Source organism: Acyrthosiphon pisum, chromosome A2, assembly GCF_005508785.2.
Source record: "Acyrthosiphon pisum isolate AL4f chromosome A2, pea_aphid_22Mar2018_4r6ur, whole genome shotgun sequence".
NCBI lineage: Eukaryota > Metazoa > Arthropoda > Insecta > Hemiptera > Aphididae > Acyrthosiphon > Acyrthosiphon pisum.
This window is the reverse complement of record NC_042495.1, coordinates 95,466,900-95,485,097: the sequence shown is the minus strand read 5'-3', so window position 1 is coordinate 95,485,097 and position 18,198 is coordinate 95,466,900. Positions and strand designations below refer to the sequence as shown.

General features: G+C 32.1%; 1 protein-coding gene across 1 annotated transcript in view; it reads right to left on the bottom strand.

Annotated features, from left to right (window-relative positions):
- LOC103308064 (lysyl oxidase homolog 2) overlaps positions 1 to 17,536 on the bottom strand; it is a 38,025-nt gene extending 20,489 nt beyond the window's left edge. The window contains exons 1-4 of the mRNA XM_008180758.3: positions 17,187 to 17,536; positions 7,862 to 8,008; positions 7,504 to 7,712; positions 4,131 to 4,215 (exon numbers count right to left, since the gene is read on the bottom strand). Coding sequence (XP_008178980.2) covers positions 4,131 to 4,215; positions 7,504 to 7,712; positions 7,862 to 8,008; positions 17,187 to 17,448 — 703 coding nt within the window. The 5' untranslated portion in view covers positions 17,449 to 17,536. The remainder of the gene's footprint in view (positions 1 to 4,130; positions 4,216 to 7,503; positions 7,713 to 7,861; positions 8,009 to 17,186) is intronic.
- Between the last annotated feature and the right edge of the window lie 662 nt (positions 17,537 to 18,198).

Sequence of the window (18,198 nt, the reverse complement as noted above, 5' to 3'; positions counted from 1 at the left end):
ATAATACCCGCGATCGTATAGGTAGGCGTTCGCATACTTCGAATGCGGTTCGATTAGGATGAGAAAAAAATTTAAGAACCGACGTGAATTTATACACCTGCTTGTTCGTTCGATATGGACTTATTCCGCAATCGCGGCTGTGCGAGGTCGGGGTAACCAGACAATTTTTTTTCATACAAATGTAACGACAGCTGTTGAGTGATGTACCTTTTATAATAATTATTTGTAACCGCGACAAACTCCTACCGAATAAACTATTATTTTTCAAAATTTTACCGTCGTTCATTGATCGATTTCAGTCTAAATCGGACTTTCGGTAACTAACGGCACACGACGTCAAAGACATTCACCACAGATGACTGTAAATAAAAATTTAACGTCCCAGCTGTGTTGTTTTGGAAATCGGTTTTTTCTCCGATAGTTTTTCACGTTGACATATTTTTATGACTCTAAAAGAGGTCGGTCAGTATACTATAAAAATGGTGCTATATGAGTTATCGTAGAAAAACGAAATTCTATATTTTTACTATTTTTTTATTTTATTTTAAAAGCCTATTGGGAATTTGAAGTTATTTTAAAAATACAGATTTCCAGATTTCGAGAAGTTAACGACGTGTACTTGCTGATGAATTCGATTATTTTATATTAGACGTGCGGAAATTGACGGCCGTTTAATTTTTAATGGTTGACAATATACTAAGTATATAATAAGTCTTATTTCAGACACTTTTTTTTTCACCAAAAGCTCATGACAAAAAAGCTCATATTAGCATAAAAAAAAATAATAAACTATTATCAAAAAATTTAATTTACGGGACTGACCGTACATGCACTTAAAACGAAATTTAGTTTGTATATATTTTAAGCGTTCCCGTGAATTGAGTGGGTCAAAGTCGTCCAACGGTGCCACGTGGTTTAGCAACAAAGTATTATTTTAGGTACGTACCTATAATAATAGTATGTGGCGTCCATTTTGGGGAAAAAAAAATTATAATATAACTTCTGAAAATCAAATGTTCAAAATGGCGAGGTTCTCGCTCGTTATTAAAGTTTAAATCATTAACGTCCAGTGACGGGGTGAAACTTTTTATATTTTTTATAATATAATGTCATGCGTACGACGCATTCATCATTTTTGGTTAAAATGTGTCGTAGGATAATATATTATTATTATTATTATTATTATTGTATTAAAAATCTCTGTGTCGGTGTGCGTGTCGGGCAAAAGGATAACAACTACGTTAACTCGACGCGATGAAAAGATCATCGTGTTAGGCAAAACCTGCCTAAGTATGTATATAGTTTATGCAAATTCGTACTATTGCATTGTGTTTGGCTGTACAGAGTGGCAATTTCAATTTATATCGACGGCCGAATGATTAATTATTAATCCGACCGATTAATATAATAATAATATATTATTATTATTATTATTGATTTTAGTAATATTAATATAATATTACCAGCTAGGTTTATAACGTATATACCATCATATTTCAAAATAATCGTTTTTCACGTGAAATTAAATGGTACCAAAAATGAATATTTCCAATAACGGTTTGTTATTAAACTAATTTTATTCGACGTCATTATAATTTGATTTATATAATATTGAAAGATTTTATTACCTATACCTACCGTAGCTAAACTTGTTTTTTAAATTCGTTTCGTGTATAAAAATTGACTTAAGTCTGTCTATATATATATAAACGTATATATATATATAAGCGTTTCGACACAACTTGACGTGTAAAAAATAATGCAATATTATAGCAGTTTTATGAGAATATTATTTTTTTTAAACTTTTATCCGAATATATTATCGAGACGTTATAACTTGTCGAAATGTTAAACACAATAATATCATAACATCAGCAGGTATTTGGTACATTACAAATATTATAATAGACAATAGTATTGTGTCACAATTTTCCGTGTGAGCTTTAACGTGATCAGTAAAAAATTATTGTTTCGCCGAGTGTCGTTCCTCTTAGTCACGAACGTGCAGACGAACATTTTCGCGGGATTTGAACTTTGCTTAACGCTTAAGATATTTGTTATGGTAATGATCGTTTAGTCGAAATTCGGCAGATTTATAAGCTACCGTATAATAGTCGATATATTGTAAATTAGTACAACGAAGAAAGTGCTGAAGCATAGCAGGGGACAGTATATATTGCCTTAATAAATAGTTATACACTGTAACGTTGCTATATTCATTAAGTTAACGCTTGGAGTTCGACAAGAACACTTAGTCAGCGTTCCGAGAGGGAACAAATTGCATTTGTTGATAATAATTAGGCTTACGGCCAAACGAAACGGGTTTAATAGACATTAAATTTTAATTAAGTAATATTATCTACAGTGGCGCTGTAGTTGTATGTAGAAACTATGTACACTGTTTAATAATAATTATTGTTACGACATTCAAAAAAGGTACACCCACCTGTGATTTCGAATAATATTATTATTCGAAAATTACTTTCAAAGTTATACCTAGGTAGTGCTTTAATTTTCCATTTTATTTTTCCCATCACCCGGTCGTGATTTATTATATTTTATTTATTTATTTTTATGATATTTATTTTCACGTTTCATATTATATGCGAATAACTCGTATAGTGTGAACATAAAATTAAACGGATTCAACTTCGATTGAATAGAAAACGTGATTTCAACATTTTCTTACCTTCCGCGAGTAACTACATTGCGTTGACACATATTATTGGTAAAACAATATAAGTTGTCAGCGAGATACTATCTTACACTGAAACTCGCGAAATAATTCACATTCTAAGAATCGAAATAGTTGCTAAAGATAACTTTACGTCACCGCTTTAAAATTAATGGTATTTTTAATTGCATTGAATATTTGATGAATTTGTCGAAAACAACGTACATGTCTTAAAAATATATTAAATAACTTTTTCCGCGTCGTAAAAAATACATTCGAAAAAAACTTTTATCCTACGCTTACTTTATATTTTATGATTTCTTTATTAAAGAGAAAACGAAAGAAAATAAACTGCACGTTAAACACGCTGACATGTATACATACCTATATGCGTGGAACTAACTAATAAAAAACGATTCGCGTAAACAAATATAATCCAATAATCAATTCAAGTCGACTGCACAAACGTAAAGTAATTTTATTAAAAAAAAAAAATTCCAACGAACTCTTAAATAATTAAAAAAAATTTTTTAAGCTAATATGGGTAAATACGTGTCATTGTTTATACTGCACAGAGTGTACAATAAACGTACTTGCTATCGTTCGTGGACAACGTTCAAATGTCAAAGATATTTAAAAACTACCCTTTTGGAATTAAGTCAAACAACGAACAATACTAACGAACTGTAAATATTTACCAAGGACATATTTTCGAATGTATAATTGTATAACAAACGTCAAAACAACGTACATATATATATATATATATGTATATAACATTATGTAAGATATTTCCAGTATTTTCTTCGATAAACTAAAATATAGACGCCTCGCTAGCTTCTGAAAATGTACTCGACAACACCATCGATAAAATATCATCCAGTGATATTTTCATATCTGTCAAAAATAAAATTCTCTTGTCATAGCAAAACCACTGGGACTCCATTCCACCTACGAATAAACTTGAGTCCATACAAATTTCAGTAAAACAGTGGTGATACACCTCTGGATCTCAGCCAACGTCAAGATATTGCGATCACACGTATTATAGGAATCAGTCTATACACTTTCGTTACACACTATTTTCTATCAGCGAAGAATAAAACACAAACTCAAAGAATGCCCCATCTATGAACCAATACACATGCCTCTCAACCTACCGCACAACATCAAATAAATTCTCGATGAAGGACAAACTCCAAATACCATCAAATCCATCACTAAATGCAACCTCATCAACAAACTCTAATCTAGTCAAATATTGTAAGCACGCTTAAAATTGAACTGTAAATATGTAATTTTAATTATTAATCGTATATTATATTATTACCAAATCTGTAATTAAAAAAAAATGTCAGATAATAACCTTAGCATTTGAAGCCTGTAAACTTAAAAAAAAAGACGTGGAAGTTTTGGCGAATCATATAATATATTATTATAATGTAACTCGACTTACCGTCACTGGTATTGGCTTCCACTCTGCCTTCGTCTGATGTCCTGCCTCCGACAAGTCGCAATTCAATGTCCGATCCGGAAGTATCCTGCGGTGCATGAAAAACAGAATAAAATCATAACCAGCCATACCTCCAACGTCTTACGAGTGTCTAATAAGTCTTCGACAATATTTATAGTTATATTATATCTTTATGGAATATCTTTTCATATAATCAGGGATGAGCAAGATACTCAAAAATCAGTATCGCGATACTAGATACTCGATACTTACATTTTAAGTGTTTAGATATTCGATACTCGATACACTTGAAAAAATTAGTCATAGCCTACGACGCATAGGATTTGTTTTTAATTTACACAATTGGGTAGATTGTGAATGTAGACAAATGCATTTTACTTTAAAATTCCAAATATTTATGAAGTATAAATATATTATAATAAGTCAATCTTTAAATTAAATAAATAAATAATAATAAAAATAAATTATAGATATCATCATATCAAATAGTATATAATATCTGGTCATAATATCTGTGTTACGTGTCTGCATAAAGATAACCGGTTACCTAGTGTGGTGGTATTGTCGCAAGTTCGAGAGCAATTCAACGACGTGCAGTGTACCGTTGTCGTATATAAACGGTTTGATTAATATACAGTCGTTGAACAGTGTGTCTATGTAGGTATACATTTGGTACGCCTTCCTTAAGTCGCGTAGGTGTATGATTAACTAAATAAGGTATAGACAGAGGGTGGCTTACGTGGGTGCGGGGTCCAAGACCCACAAAACATTCATTTATACGTTTTTTTTTTTTTAAATTAATATTGTTGGCGTTTGAAGAATATTATATTTTTATTTTATAACATAAATGCTTATATATAATATTGGAACGAATATCGTTATTTTGAAGTTATTTGCGAATTGGATTACCATTTACCCAAGTATATATTTTCATCCCGGAAATAAAACCGTTTTATTTGATTAATTCGGCGGGTATTATTCGATATAATTGAAAAAGTAGTTGCGTCACAGCAAATAATACATTTAACAATTGAAATATTATGTTTGATTATTATATTATATTGTACAACCGTAACTCATAATATTATGTTTTGGGGGACGAGGTGGCCGAGCGGTCTAACGCGCCGGCTGCGGCGCTGCCGGTCGCGGTTTCGATTCTCGACCACCGGGTGGCATTTTTCTCCAGGCAAGTCACGGTTTCCGGAGAACAAGTGCCGCCATCCCCCCCCTCCGGGGCATGGCAGAAACCTACGGGTGCCCCATTCGAAATTCTGCCAAAATACACCCACGTGTAACACCCCTACCGTTCTAAACCTACAGTACATCCCCTCTCCCATGGCCTAAGTTGCCGCGGGATAAAAAAAAAAAAAAAAATATTATGTTTTATGTATTGTGGTTTATTTAAAAAAAAAAATTAAGCCATACTCAAACTATAGGTACCTAAACTTTTACTGAATCCAACCCGCAGTCATTGTCAAAATATCATCAGCTGTAGCGCACAAATTCCCACCGCCGATCACGATAATAAGCCCTCTTTTCTGTGGATAAACCATAATTTCGGGCGTAGCCCGTTTCGCCCGGGTACCCGTTTGCCAAAATTTTGTTTTTATATGATTTCCGTTTCGCCCAGAGTAGTTTAGACCAATTTAAAATTAAGTTGGCAATAGTTCAGTCAAATATTATATTTTAGGGAACGTTATAAAACCTATAGTAATAATCCAGTCGTTGTCGAATGAAATCGATCAAAATCTATAAAGCAAATTTATCAATGTGCTGCATCATCACCGTAGCTTATCTTATCTAATTTAAAAAGGTACCTAACCATAAAACAAATTACATACTTAAAACTTATAAAAGTAATGAACAAAAAAGATTACCAGCGTAGTGCGTATATGCAACGTCGACGTGTAAACATATCACGAATTTTACTAAAATGGCTGTGTTTTTAAAAAGTAAAAGAGACAAAGATATGGTAATGTTTAATAATTATAAATACAATTTCGGTTCAAATAACGTAAATACATGTGCGGTTCGTTGGCGTTGTGTAAAACGTTCGTGTTCTGCCACGTTATATACTTTTGGTTCTAAAGTTGTAAATGAAGAAAATATTTTTTTATTTGATCAAGATCGATACAATCACATACCATGCAATGATTCAGATATAAACCGACAAATGGTGAGTATAACTTGTAAACGAAAAGCTTCGGAAGAACTTTTTATACAACCAAAAAAAATTATTTTAAAAGAATTAGCACAGAACTCTCAACTTTCTGATGGCCTAACATCAAACGATTTTAATACAATTAGAAAAGTAATATATAGAAGTAGACGTAAAGTTCTTTCTGTGTTGCCAAGTAATATAATTGAAGCACACGTGGCTTTAAATACATCTGAAACTGTAACCTCAAAAAATGAACCATTTGTTTTAATAAATAATCAAGGAAAAAATGTTATTATTTTTTTCTTGTACGACTAATTTAATATTTTTAAATACAGTAGACAATATTTATATGGATGGAACTTTTCAATATTGTGCGCGATTTTTTACGCAAATGTTTACCATTCATGGTTTTCAAAATGGACATTATATACCATTAATTTTTTGTCTACATCCCGATAAAAAGTATGAAACATACTTATATACGCTTAACGCAATAATTGATAAATGTAAAGAAATTAATTTAAATTTTTCAGCTATACACTCAGCTGTTAATGAAATATGGCCTCTGTCAAAGAGGGTTGGATGTCGTTTTCATCTAACACAGGCGTGGTATAGAAATATTTAGCAATATGGTTTAGCAACAGAATATAATTTATCAAAAATTCAAAATCGTACACAGCTACCACGACGTATCGGCCCAAAGTCGGAATCATTATATTACATCATAAAAGTCGATAAATAATTAGGAGGACGTTATACTCTCATAATATAATGTGCTTTTCGCCTTTCTAACGCATAGTATATTATATCATAATGCGCGTCCAGCAGTTTAAATTTTGTATTGTGAGCTTAAATATTAGAGTGATCAGTGAATTTACCAAAAATCAACTTAAAATGTGTGAGAACGTTATCTGTGTTCTATCGTTGGTATCTCGTCGATATTTGCCAGTAAATTATGAGCATTCGCATATATTAATATTTTACATACTCATAAATCATAACTCACATAAAAGTTCAAATATCGTACAAAACCAACGAGATAACACATAATAATATGCTCTAATAGTTTGATAATATTTAAGCTAACAATTCAAAATTTGAACGGCTTGACGTATAATTTGATACTATCACGTATTGTGTATTTTATGATTAAGGTATAGAAGTTAATAGAAAGGTATATAATATTGAGATTACTTTGATCCTGTACTTTTGGACGACTTTTTTTGTCGCAACCGACACCGCGGGCACAGAGTATATTTTGGGCTTTTCTGGTTCAGACGATTCGCACACCACGCCCGCTGCTTCGGAAGGGTCGCAGTCGTTCTCGCCCCAACTGTCGAACCGGCACTCGGAAATTTCTAGTTCTTGGCCGCCACACTGAGTGTTGTCCATCCAGTACTTTCCTGCACGAAAAAGTCATTATAATATCAACAATTTGTTGTCCTCGTCAGCAGAAGACTTGAATAAGACAGTATCTATATGTATAATCCGTTAGGATTATTATTTATTTATTTATTATATTATATTTTAATAATATGACGTTTATTATTACTGGCCGTTTGTCCGAAATGCGAACTGTGCGTGACCCTAGACGTGCCGTTGTAGCCCAATTGTCTGCACACCACTTGGCCTTCTCTCGAGTCCCATTCGTCATCGCAGATGGCGCCCCATTTTCCCAGGTGCATGATCTCCACGTTACCTGTCACAATCAAAAGAAAAACTGTAAAATCGATGATGAAGATCTCCGCGAATAATCGTATCATCGGTGCACGAACATAGTCACGTGCGTAACAACATAAGTGTGTAAAATAAAGTGTTCAATAAGTACAATTTATTTATAATTATATTGTCGTTATGTAATAATATGCTTATTACCTAATAGTTTATCATAATTCCACGATTTATGGACGAATTTTAACTTGTTACTTTATGGAAAAATAACTGCTTATTAAGTTTATGCGTTTCATTGTGGAATATAATATTTATGCGTGATTGAATCCACACTTCGTTTTATATATTTATTGCGTATCATAATAGTATATGATTTCGTGCATAATCAATACATTTATTTTATCAAAAATTCGGTAATTCCGCTGCCGAAGAAAATGCATAAATAATGATACAAACTCTTGTTGTATAGTTGCGTTATTTTCAACAATTAAAAAAAAATCCACCACCCACCAATAACTGATCACTGATGACATGTTTCGTAATTTTTATCGTCGACGTTTTTGCTTGCACCTTGTGATTTTTTTATCACGTTATCACTGAAGACTGCACTTAACAAGGACGCAGATTTCAACTCACACTAGAAATGAAACGATACATTACGAGGAAAGTTAAACTCTTAAATTACAAGTCGAGAACAAGTTCAGTGCTACAGGTGCCCTGAACTAACGACAACTTAACACTGGTTAAAAATTCGAGTTAATTTAGTATGGAAAAAATTGTATGTACACATTAAAATGCGGGAGCCAAGACATAAGTTCGAGTTATCGAAAATTCGACTTGAATACATTTGAGTCATATCGAGGTTCCACTGTATTAAAATATTGAATAGGTATATAATGTTATAATATAGTGTTTGACGATACATTAATATGATATACAAATGAATTTTCACGACGCACTAATAATTGATTTTTTTTTATAACTCTCATATCATTATTATATACCTAGGCAAGCGCCTTAAATATTATATTGAAAAAATAAATATCATATCACACGAGTTTTCGGTGGCTGCAGATACGTATAATACGTAATAACGTAGTAGAATATTATAACACAATCGAATTATAATAATATTATTAAACCAGCGTGAAAATTGGTCGTTAGTTGTAGTTGTTGTAATCGTGTGTAGGCAGGTATATCGTTAAATCTGTAGCGTGCGAGTTGCATTATAATATGAATATAAAACATAATAATATCATAATAATATACGTACAACAATATAACACCATATGGGTATTGTGTGCACTGTGCAGTATGATACGCCGCGCCTGCTTTTCCGTATTTTACGACCTCTATACACACACATTGTAGGTATAACCAGCCGCGGTAAGGTTCACTTCGCGATTACTATTATTATTATTATTATTATGTAATATTATTATTATTATTATTATTATTATTGTAATATTATAAAAATCGAATCGCGGTCCAACAGCGACGGATTTTACGACCGCCCCGGACCGCGTAATCGTATTTCGATTGCACCGGCTCCGAGTGCGTTGTGATTGTATTATATTATGCTCTTAACGTCGCCCGCTATTATTATAGGTAAGAGATAAACAATGTTAATATCGTAAAAAAAATATATAACATAATATAACTATATCAATAATAATTGTCCTCAGCGCCGCGTCGTCTAGCTCTGCGCATTATAGTTCCGAACGTGCAAAATCCGTTTTATTTCTTCCGGGCCAATGGCAGCACGGGTTTTGTTCGATAGTGGTATTAGTGGTATATGTTTTATGTTTACACCACATGTACCGTTTACACGCCGGTAAGAAACGGTGATTTTATTTATATTACATCAATAATATTATTATACTGCACGAGACCACATCTGTTTGTAAATAATAATATGTATTCAAATTTCGATTTATCAAACATCTACCTAGTTTCTTGTGTAGTACCTATGTCTGTAAATTGAATACGTTTTGTTTTTCTATCATCTTGCCCGTTTCTAAAAGTATTGCGTATTATATATTATATGAGTTACGTTAATGGGCTTTTGTGTCTCGAAAAATAGTAAAAATTCTGCTGAATATTATACTCAAAATAATTCATATAGTAACATAATATATGTAATTTTAGAACAATTATAATTAATAGAAAACAACACTATTTAATAATACTATAAAGGTATCCGCTAGGCATTAAAGATATCGTACATTTGTACCTATAAAATATATTTTTAATTTATAAGATTTGTGTTTACCGCTCATCTAAATACAGGATGATCCGCCAACCACGGTCGCCCCTTTTTTTATTCAATAATACAGTTATTAAAAATATGATTTTGTAATTTTTAAAAATACCTAAAGGCTATACTTTATGACTTTCAAGTTCTTGAGATTTTTTTGTTCTTCCTAAGGAATATTTAATATAAACAATATTTGAACTCCTGTTTTTCAAATGAGAACCCCATTTACAAATAATAGGGTTCGAGTGTAATAAATTATAGACTCAATATTGCATCTATCTCATTATATTTGTAAAACCATTTTTGAGAACCTTATTATTGGTAAAATCATTTTGACAACTTAGAAACTACTCATTCGAATTTTTAATCAAAGATATCAACATTAAAAAAAAAATGATCCACTAAATAATTTTCTGTAAAAAATGAGGAATCTTGTTAGAAAAGCAGACATTTGTAAAGCCTCAGGATCTCCTTAAGTACGTAGTACACTGTAAAAACGTCTCAAGAATTCGAAAATATAGTCTAATAAATACCTTTATTGGAAAATTCCAAAAATCGGAATTTGATGAATTAATTATTAATAGAAAAATGCAAGCGTGCATGCTTGGAGAATCTCACTGTATACATATTAAATTATATATTTTCAAAACGGTTATTCACCTACCGAACTGAGTATCTAAATAATTCAGAATAATTTTACTTATATTCTGTACTACCTACCTAATATATTGATCAAAATAGTTTAGCAGCTATATATCATATAAGTAATCGCTAAAAGTTTAGTGGTGCGAAGTGGTGAGGTGGAGAAATATTTTATCATCCTATCATCCCACGGACGCGTATAATATACGAATATTTACCGCTCCTTTAACTGTAAGGCATAAGGGCTTATAGATGATAAACTATTTATTAAATATTGAGCATAAATGCATTCAAATTTATTCTGCATAATACATACATAATATCGTAATACAAACCATCAAGATTATAATTTATTTGAAAATCTAAAACTCAAGTTCATTATTATAGGCTAACGGCTGAGTAAAAGAAAGTCAAAATGATTTTTAAAAATACTTATGGATAGATTATAATTTATATATTGTGCAGTCTTTATAGAAATGTTATGTTATAAAAAGTGTTACAACCAATGCATAGGTAAATTTTAAATATAAACCGAATAATATTGGCCAATCACCAAACCTAAGTACGGTATAATATATTTGGTTCTCCGTATTGCTATAATATCTCATCGTTTATTGGAAACAATTATAGATTAAGTTAAATATGGATTTGCATTATATTTATTCCAATCATTGTCACTTTTATTGTGGATACCAGTTAATTAAAACATTTTTTTCTCGAATAATTTTAGCATTTGTTTAGTTAATTTTATACCTATATAATATTTTATAAGAAGTTCAACACGAAAACTGCTGTAATTTTTATCACAACCTACAAATGATTTCATTATATACCTACTCAGACATACAAATTAAATAAATAACAATCACTGACACACGGTGACTTTAGTCCTCAACTATAATAATATGTTAATTTCGGATTCGTATGTAATACGTCGTTCAATAATATTGTAGTACTAATGTGTAGCTCTAAAATTGTCTCATCAATACTCCATAATACTGTATAATTTGCACAGTCGCGTTTTCGATTAGGCCAATTAATTAATTACTCGCTCGCAACCCAACGCGACTCGACAATCGAATCGTAACCGTTCTAATATTATTGTTGCTATAAATCTTTTCGAGTAATTGGACGTGCAGCTGCAGTGATCCTGATGTTACGATTAAAACGCCATCTATATGATACATAATATCCGTTCGACAAAACACCCACACGATCGAATTCGTGTACTAAATTAATAATATTATGGTGGTATAGTGAGAGACGGACGCAGACCCGATTTGTTCGAGATTCGGCCGCCCGATTTTGAAGGATTTTCAGGTGCACCTTATCCTGCAATATTTTTAATCTTTTTTGTAGGTATCTAAGATTTTAACCCTTAAATGCATGTTTTTTATAAATTTAAAAAAAACAAACAATGTTTTCAATACAAGATTCCTCATGAGATTGTCTACCTTTACCAAAAAAACATTAAATGCCGGAATGTCAAATTAGGCTGTTATGAGCGTGTGAAGATATTCGCTTGATTTCTCATGGAGTGATTTTTTTTTATTTTGTTGTTATGAAAAAATAAATGACTCTATATACTTGAAATTTACATTGTATGTTTATTTTATTATTTCCTATACTTGATAAAATTGTTAAAATATTTTGAGCTGTTTACTGACAATTAAAAAATTTTTTTCATGACATTTTACTTGCTGGGTCAAAATGCTTAAAAATGTAATATAAGCAGTGTTGGTAATAGATAACTAAAATATTATCTATATAAAGATGATAGATAAATGGAATTAATCTAGATAAAACAAATAGATAAGTATTTTTTTATACTTGATATAAGCTATACAGTGGCTTAGTGAGAAATCTCCCTAGATGAGGGGAACCATTAGATTAAATATCATATATATTATATATACTATATAGCCTTGCTGTATACTATACAAATAACCAAGGGGGGTGACCGGGCCCTTCGACCACCCTAAATAAGCCACTGGAACGATGGGTATAAATAGATTTATCAATATTTTTCTACACAATTAATATTTTTCTTTAAAAACCCTAAAGTAAATAGATTTGTATATTAATTATGTATACTATGTAAATATTAGTAATACAATAAATTGACAATGATATTGTTGCCTTTGTAACGTGATAAACAAAATATTGTACGTACCTACCTAGTATTAAATGCATATAATATACTATATAGTTATTATATTATGTACATAAATTAATTATTCTTCTAAAACATTAAACAGTATACGCAGCAATACGCTATAATACAATTTGTATAACAATAATACTATTATATTACATAAACCGTTGTTTTTCTGCCGCCACAGATGATCAGAAGAACCATGTTCCTACATTAATTAATATTAATGCAACAGCCACCAATAAATTATGGATTATTGACCACAGAATTGATTAAATCTATTCTGTGTATTGACTAACTATATTACCTGTATTTCATATTTTATGAGTTTATGACTAATTAGAATTTGTTCATACTATTCAAAATTACCTTCTATCAAATTTGAACTAAATTACATATCAAATAACCAAGAATAACGATTTTACTTGTTTTGTTGTAATTTAAAAACATTATTTGTGTGTATTTGAAACTTCTCAAGTATATTATTATATACAAATATTGAAATATGATAATATGCAAATGATGTTAATTTAACTTACCTACCAGCTACCATATTAATAATAACAATATAAATATAATATAAAATATCCTATGCAAACCTATGACAAACCGTCTCCGCTCAGAATCATTTTCTTATACAATGGATATTATATCATGGAATTCAAATTTAACACTATCCATCAAAGTGGCCCATATTATGTAATCTACTGCATGTACATCAGAGCGCACCCACTGACCCACTTAACCACTTTTTATTATTTATTTTAAGTGATCAAAACAAAATGTAAAATAATATACGTATTATATTAAATTAAAAAGAATTATTAAAGTATTCGAATAATTTTACTTAAATACTTTTATTTAAGTACTTTACAGCACAACGCCATCTACTGTGTGCGGTAATAATAATAATAATGATGATATATATTAAATTATGCTTATTATAACTAAACTGATAACTATTTTTATTTTCCTTATATTTAAATAAAAGCACATCAGAGTCCGGGCAACCATCTCAGCTGGTGTTGATCTGAGCCATTCCAAGTTATACACCTTTAAATCAGGCCCTGGACGGCGCCTTGATCTTACACGAACGTCATAATATGTAGTTTTTGTACTTCTCAATAATATGGAGCCGGATATAATGTTATTTTACTCCGATAAGTTTATCTATAGGCTACAGGTAAGACCGTCGTAAAAATTGATGAATTATGGATGGTCGCTACGTTTTACGATGACTGCGAAGCGCGCACAACATAATGTACCTAGGTAAAATAATAACGTGTATGGTCGTCGATAACGCGTGGCGTCAGTGTACGTTTATATACAGAATGATTCACCAAGCACGCTCACCATGGTTTTTTATTAAATTAATCAAATTTTGATTTTTTTGAATCCATAATGATTTTATGGAGACCAAGTTTTCAATTTCCTGAAATTGTTTGTACCAACTACTTAAGCCACAGGATTACGTCAGGGCACAGATGGCTATACAGATTTCTGTTTTTTTTATCCTTTTTGACCCCCACCCCCTCAAAGGTCAATTATTAAGTGGATTTATTATTGGATCTAGTATTTATAATACTCCGACCATTTTTTTAGACTATAAATATTGATGGAATAATACAAAGTATTGAAATTTTAAAATTCACATAGCCCTCAGATCTTCCATAACCCATTATCTTATGAACCTATTGTATGCGCTTAGTACACTAAGTTACACAACTCGAAAACTATTCGTTCGAATTTTGATTTAGATACGTCAAAATCCCGAAAAAAATTACCAGCTAAAAAACTTACGGTAGAAAAGGGGTGTCCTGTCGTTTGAAAAATAGAAACTTGTATCTACAAATGACACTCGATCAGTATAATACGAGAAATTGACAATAATTATAATATTACGATGGTCTTTATAAGTAGGTTCTTCTATAATATTATGTATAACATTTCCAAAAATCAGATTTTTAATAACCGCGCATCGTCGATGAAGAATAAAAAGGGAGTTATGTGAATCGCCCTGTATAATGTAACATAAAAACCGTGAATATAACGTATTTTTTTTATCTTTTACGACAAACTACGGACGTGATCATCGGCCGCAGACGGAGGGACGGGCGCCTGTATAACGATGGTCGGCCCACGCGATTACCCGAGTGGGCTAAATTCCCATACGACGTCTTCATTACGTAATAATCATGTAGGCACCTATCGAATATTATCGCCGTGAACGTGTCGATATGACGTGTAGTCGCCGCATTCCCAAATACGGTAAACGCGTCTTCAGCACGCCTATACATCGAGTCTTCTCCCGGCGAGGTGTTCCGACTGATTTTGAAAGGGCTGTCTTTTTTATTCTCAATAATGTATTATATTGCCGACATTTCGAACAAAACCTTATGTTTCATTCATCAAAATCATGCTGACTGTAATGACGATGACCATGCTTTAAAACCCATGAATTGATCTTCGCGGTACGTTATATTTGTAAATATGTACCTATGACCCATGCCATGTGGCATCCATGCCGATCGGGCCTTGAAAAAAAGTGTAAATTAGAAAAAATTCTAACGATTCTTGTCGTTTAAATTAAGCTCCACACCCGGGGATCCGTATTTTTCGTACTCTCCAATAATTATATATCTATTCCGAACCTCGACACACTAGCTGGAACAACGTCGTTTGGGATTTTAAATTTATTATACTTTCAATATTACATTGAACGTTTCGTCGGAAATAATATTGTCTGCCCAAATTCTTAAATCGTTTCCCTTCCATACTCTTACTCGGAGTACTTGATCTAATGATGCGTTCATTTTATCTGAACATAAAACTAATAATACCCCTTACATTGAAATAATAATAATTTGTTCATCTCACCAAACTTAGTCTTTTAAAGATGTATTGTAATTTTTCAAATAATTGTACTTATTTATTATTTAATTTTTAACTTGTATTGTATTATTATTACATATTATATTACAACCGTCTAGGAACGGTTGTTGTTCTTGCCTAAGTTATGTAGTTGGGCCTGGCCCGTTCAAAACTTAAATAAATAAATGCACAAAAATGGGTTTCTGTAATAAACAACGATTTGTATCATCCCATCATGACTTAATCGACATTAATTCGCACGATACCATTCGCGTCGACGTCTTCCAGCCTGTCTTGTTTCGTGACAAACGAAGACGCTTCAAAAACGCACGTGAGCCTTATTAAAATATGATAAACTGTACGGTTTTTATGTATCGCCATGTAGAAACTAAATAGTAAATACAAATTTAAAGACAATAATCTGTATGTGTATTTACACTTAACTCACCACTAAGGTTCGACCTATATTATAAAAGTACTTACCCTACTATTGATTTTGTGCACGACTGTAACATTGTTTATCACATTTTTTTATGTAGACAAAGTACAGAAACAAATTGATGGATAACGACGCGTGCTTTCCATTATAGACCAGAGTGAATAACCACAGATTTAATGGTTTAAAAAATATAAAATAAGATAGCAAAATACATTTTTATGAAAAAAAAAAATTAAAACTATAGATTACTCGGTGCACATATTAAATTTCTATGAATCTTAAGATAAAAAACCAAAATATCAGATAGTATTCTTATGATTTACATAAGTAACAATAACACTTTGTTTTTGTCCTGATTTAATAATGATTGCACGTTTTTAAAAATGATAACCTAATTTTTGTCTTTAATAGGTATTCAATGCCGAATTCGTTTTGTAATTTAAAATAAAAAATGTAGTATCTAAATAGTCAGTAAAAATTGTTCCGTTTGAATTTTGACTAAGAAATAGTTTTAAAAATAAATTATTAAAAACTAAAAAAAAAATAAATTACAAACTATTTTTTTATTATAAAGTACTCAAAACCAAATTGTGTGAGTTTTCTGTAGGTTATAAAATCGATACTAAATCCACGTCTTATTAAAAAATTAATTTTCAAAAATTTGAGTATTGTTGGATCTACGTGTAGTATCGGAGGTGAAGGTGTGGTACTCGTGGTACCGTGGCCTTTGTAATAACAACGGGCTCGTAACTCGTATCGTTAATCCGGAAGCTTTTACTTCATTGTTATAATTATATTTTTGTATTATTATTTTTTCTAATAACTTATCGGTAAGTGCCTACCTTCGTATTCGGATTCGCCGTCGACCAGCCGCACCATTCCCTCGAGACTCTTATGATTTTTCAAATAGTTTTTGATCACGTTCGCCTTCCAGTGGTGTCTGCGCTTGTCAGCTCGTCGACAGTCGACCGTCGGCCCGACCAGCGACAACAGGCCCAGCACCAGCACGGATACAACCATGAAAACCTCCGCCGCCGGACGACGACCGTTGGACGTTCGCGAACCGAGACCGCGGTAACCCGACGTCGCGGCGGTGGTGACCATCGCGTGTTCTTTGCACGTAGACCTGTTGATGCTGCAGTGGCGAGACGCGCGTGATACTGTGTCGATCGTCGTGCGGTCTGCAGGACGTAACCGATATGTCGTCTCGGGTTTTCGTTCCCACCACTTGCACGTAAATCCCAGAACGAATATTGTCGTAAGGTTAAAAAATATTCAAACATTTCACACACGGTCGGCTGCAGCTGTCGTTTACTTATATATATATATCAATATTGGCGTAAGTCGTGGTGTGTACATCGTATATACAGTGTGACATCGAACGGTTTGATCTGACCGTTTCTTTTTTTTATTATCTATACCTACCACGGTTTAAATCAATTTTGAAATGTGAAATTCCGTCATTACACGAAGGTATTTAAAAAAAAAATGTAAATCGAAAATTCTAGAACCTGCAGGAGTTGCCGCGGTAATGAAAATCACATGCAAGATATTCTATAATATTATGGTTTTCAAAGTCAGTTCCGATACTTATGTGGAAAAAGCCGGACGATTTATCATAAAATAGTGTGCCATGGCTTAGGTCTCGCAATCGTAATGGTATTATGCAGCTTTTCTACGAGCGATGGTCATGGCAGTTGTATGGCAATTGTTTCGATACCAAGTTCAAACGGTTAGGACCACGACGATACCGTAATCACTCTGTATATGAATCGTATTCTATATGACATCATGTGCATTTGTGCTGTCCAAAGATAATAGGTCATGGTTGTCGTATATGTACTTTACATGATT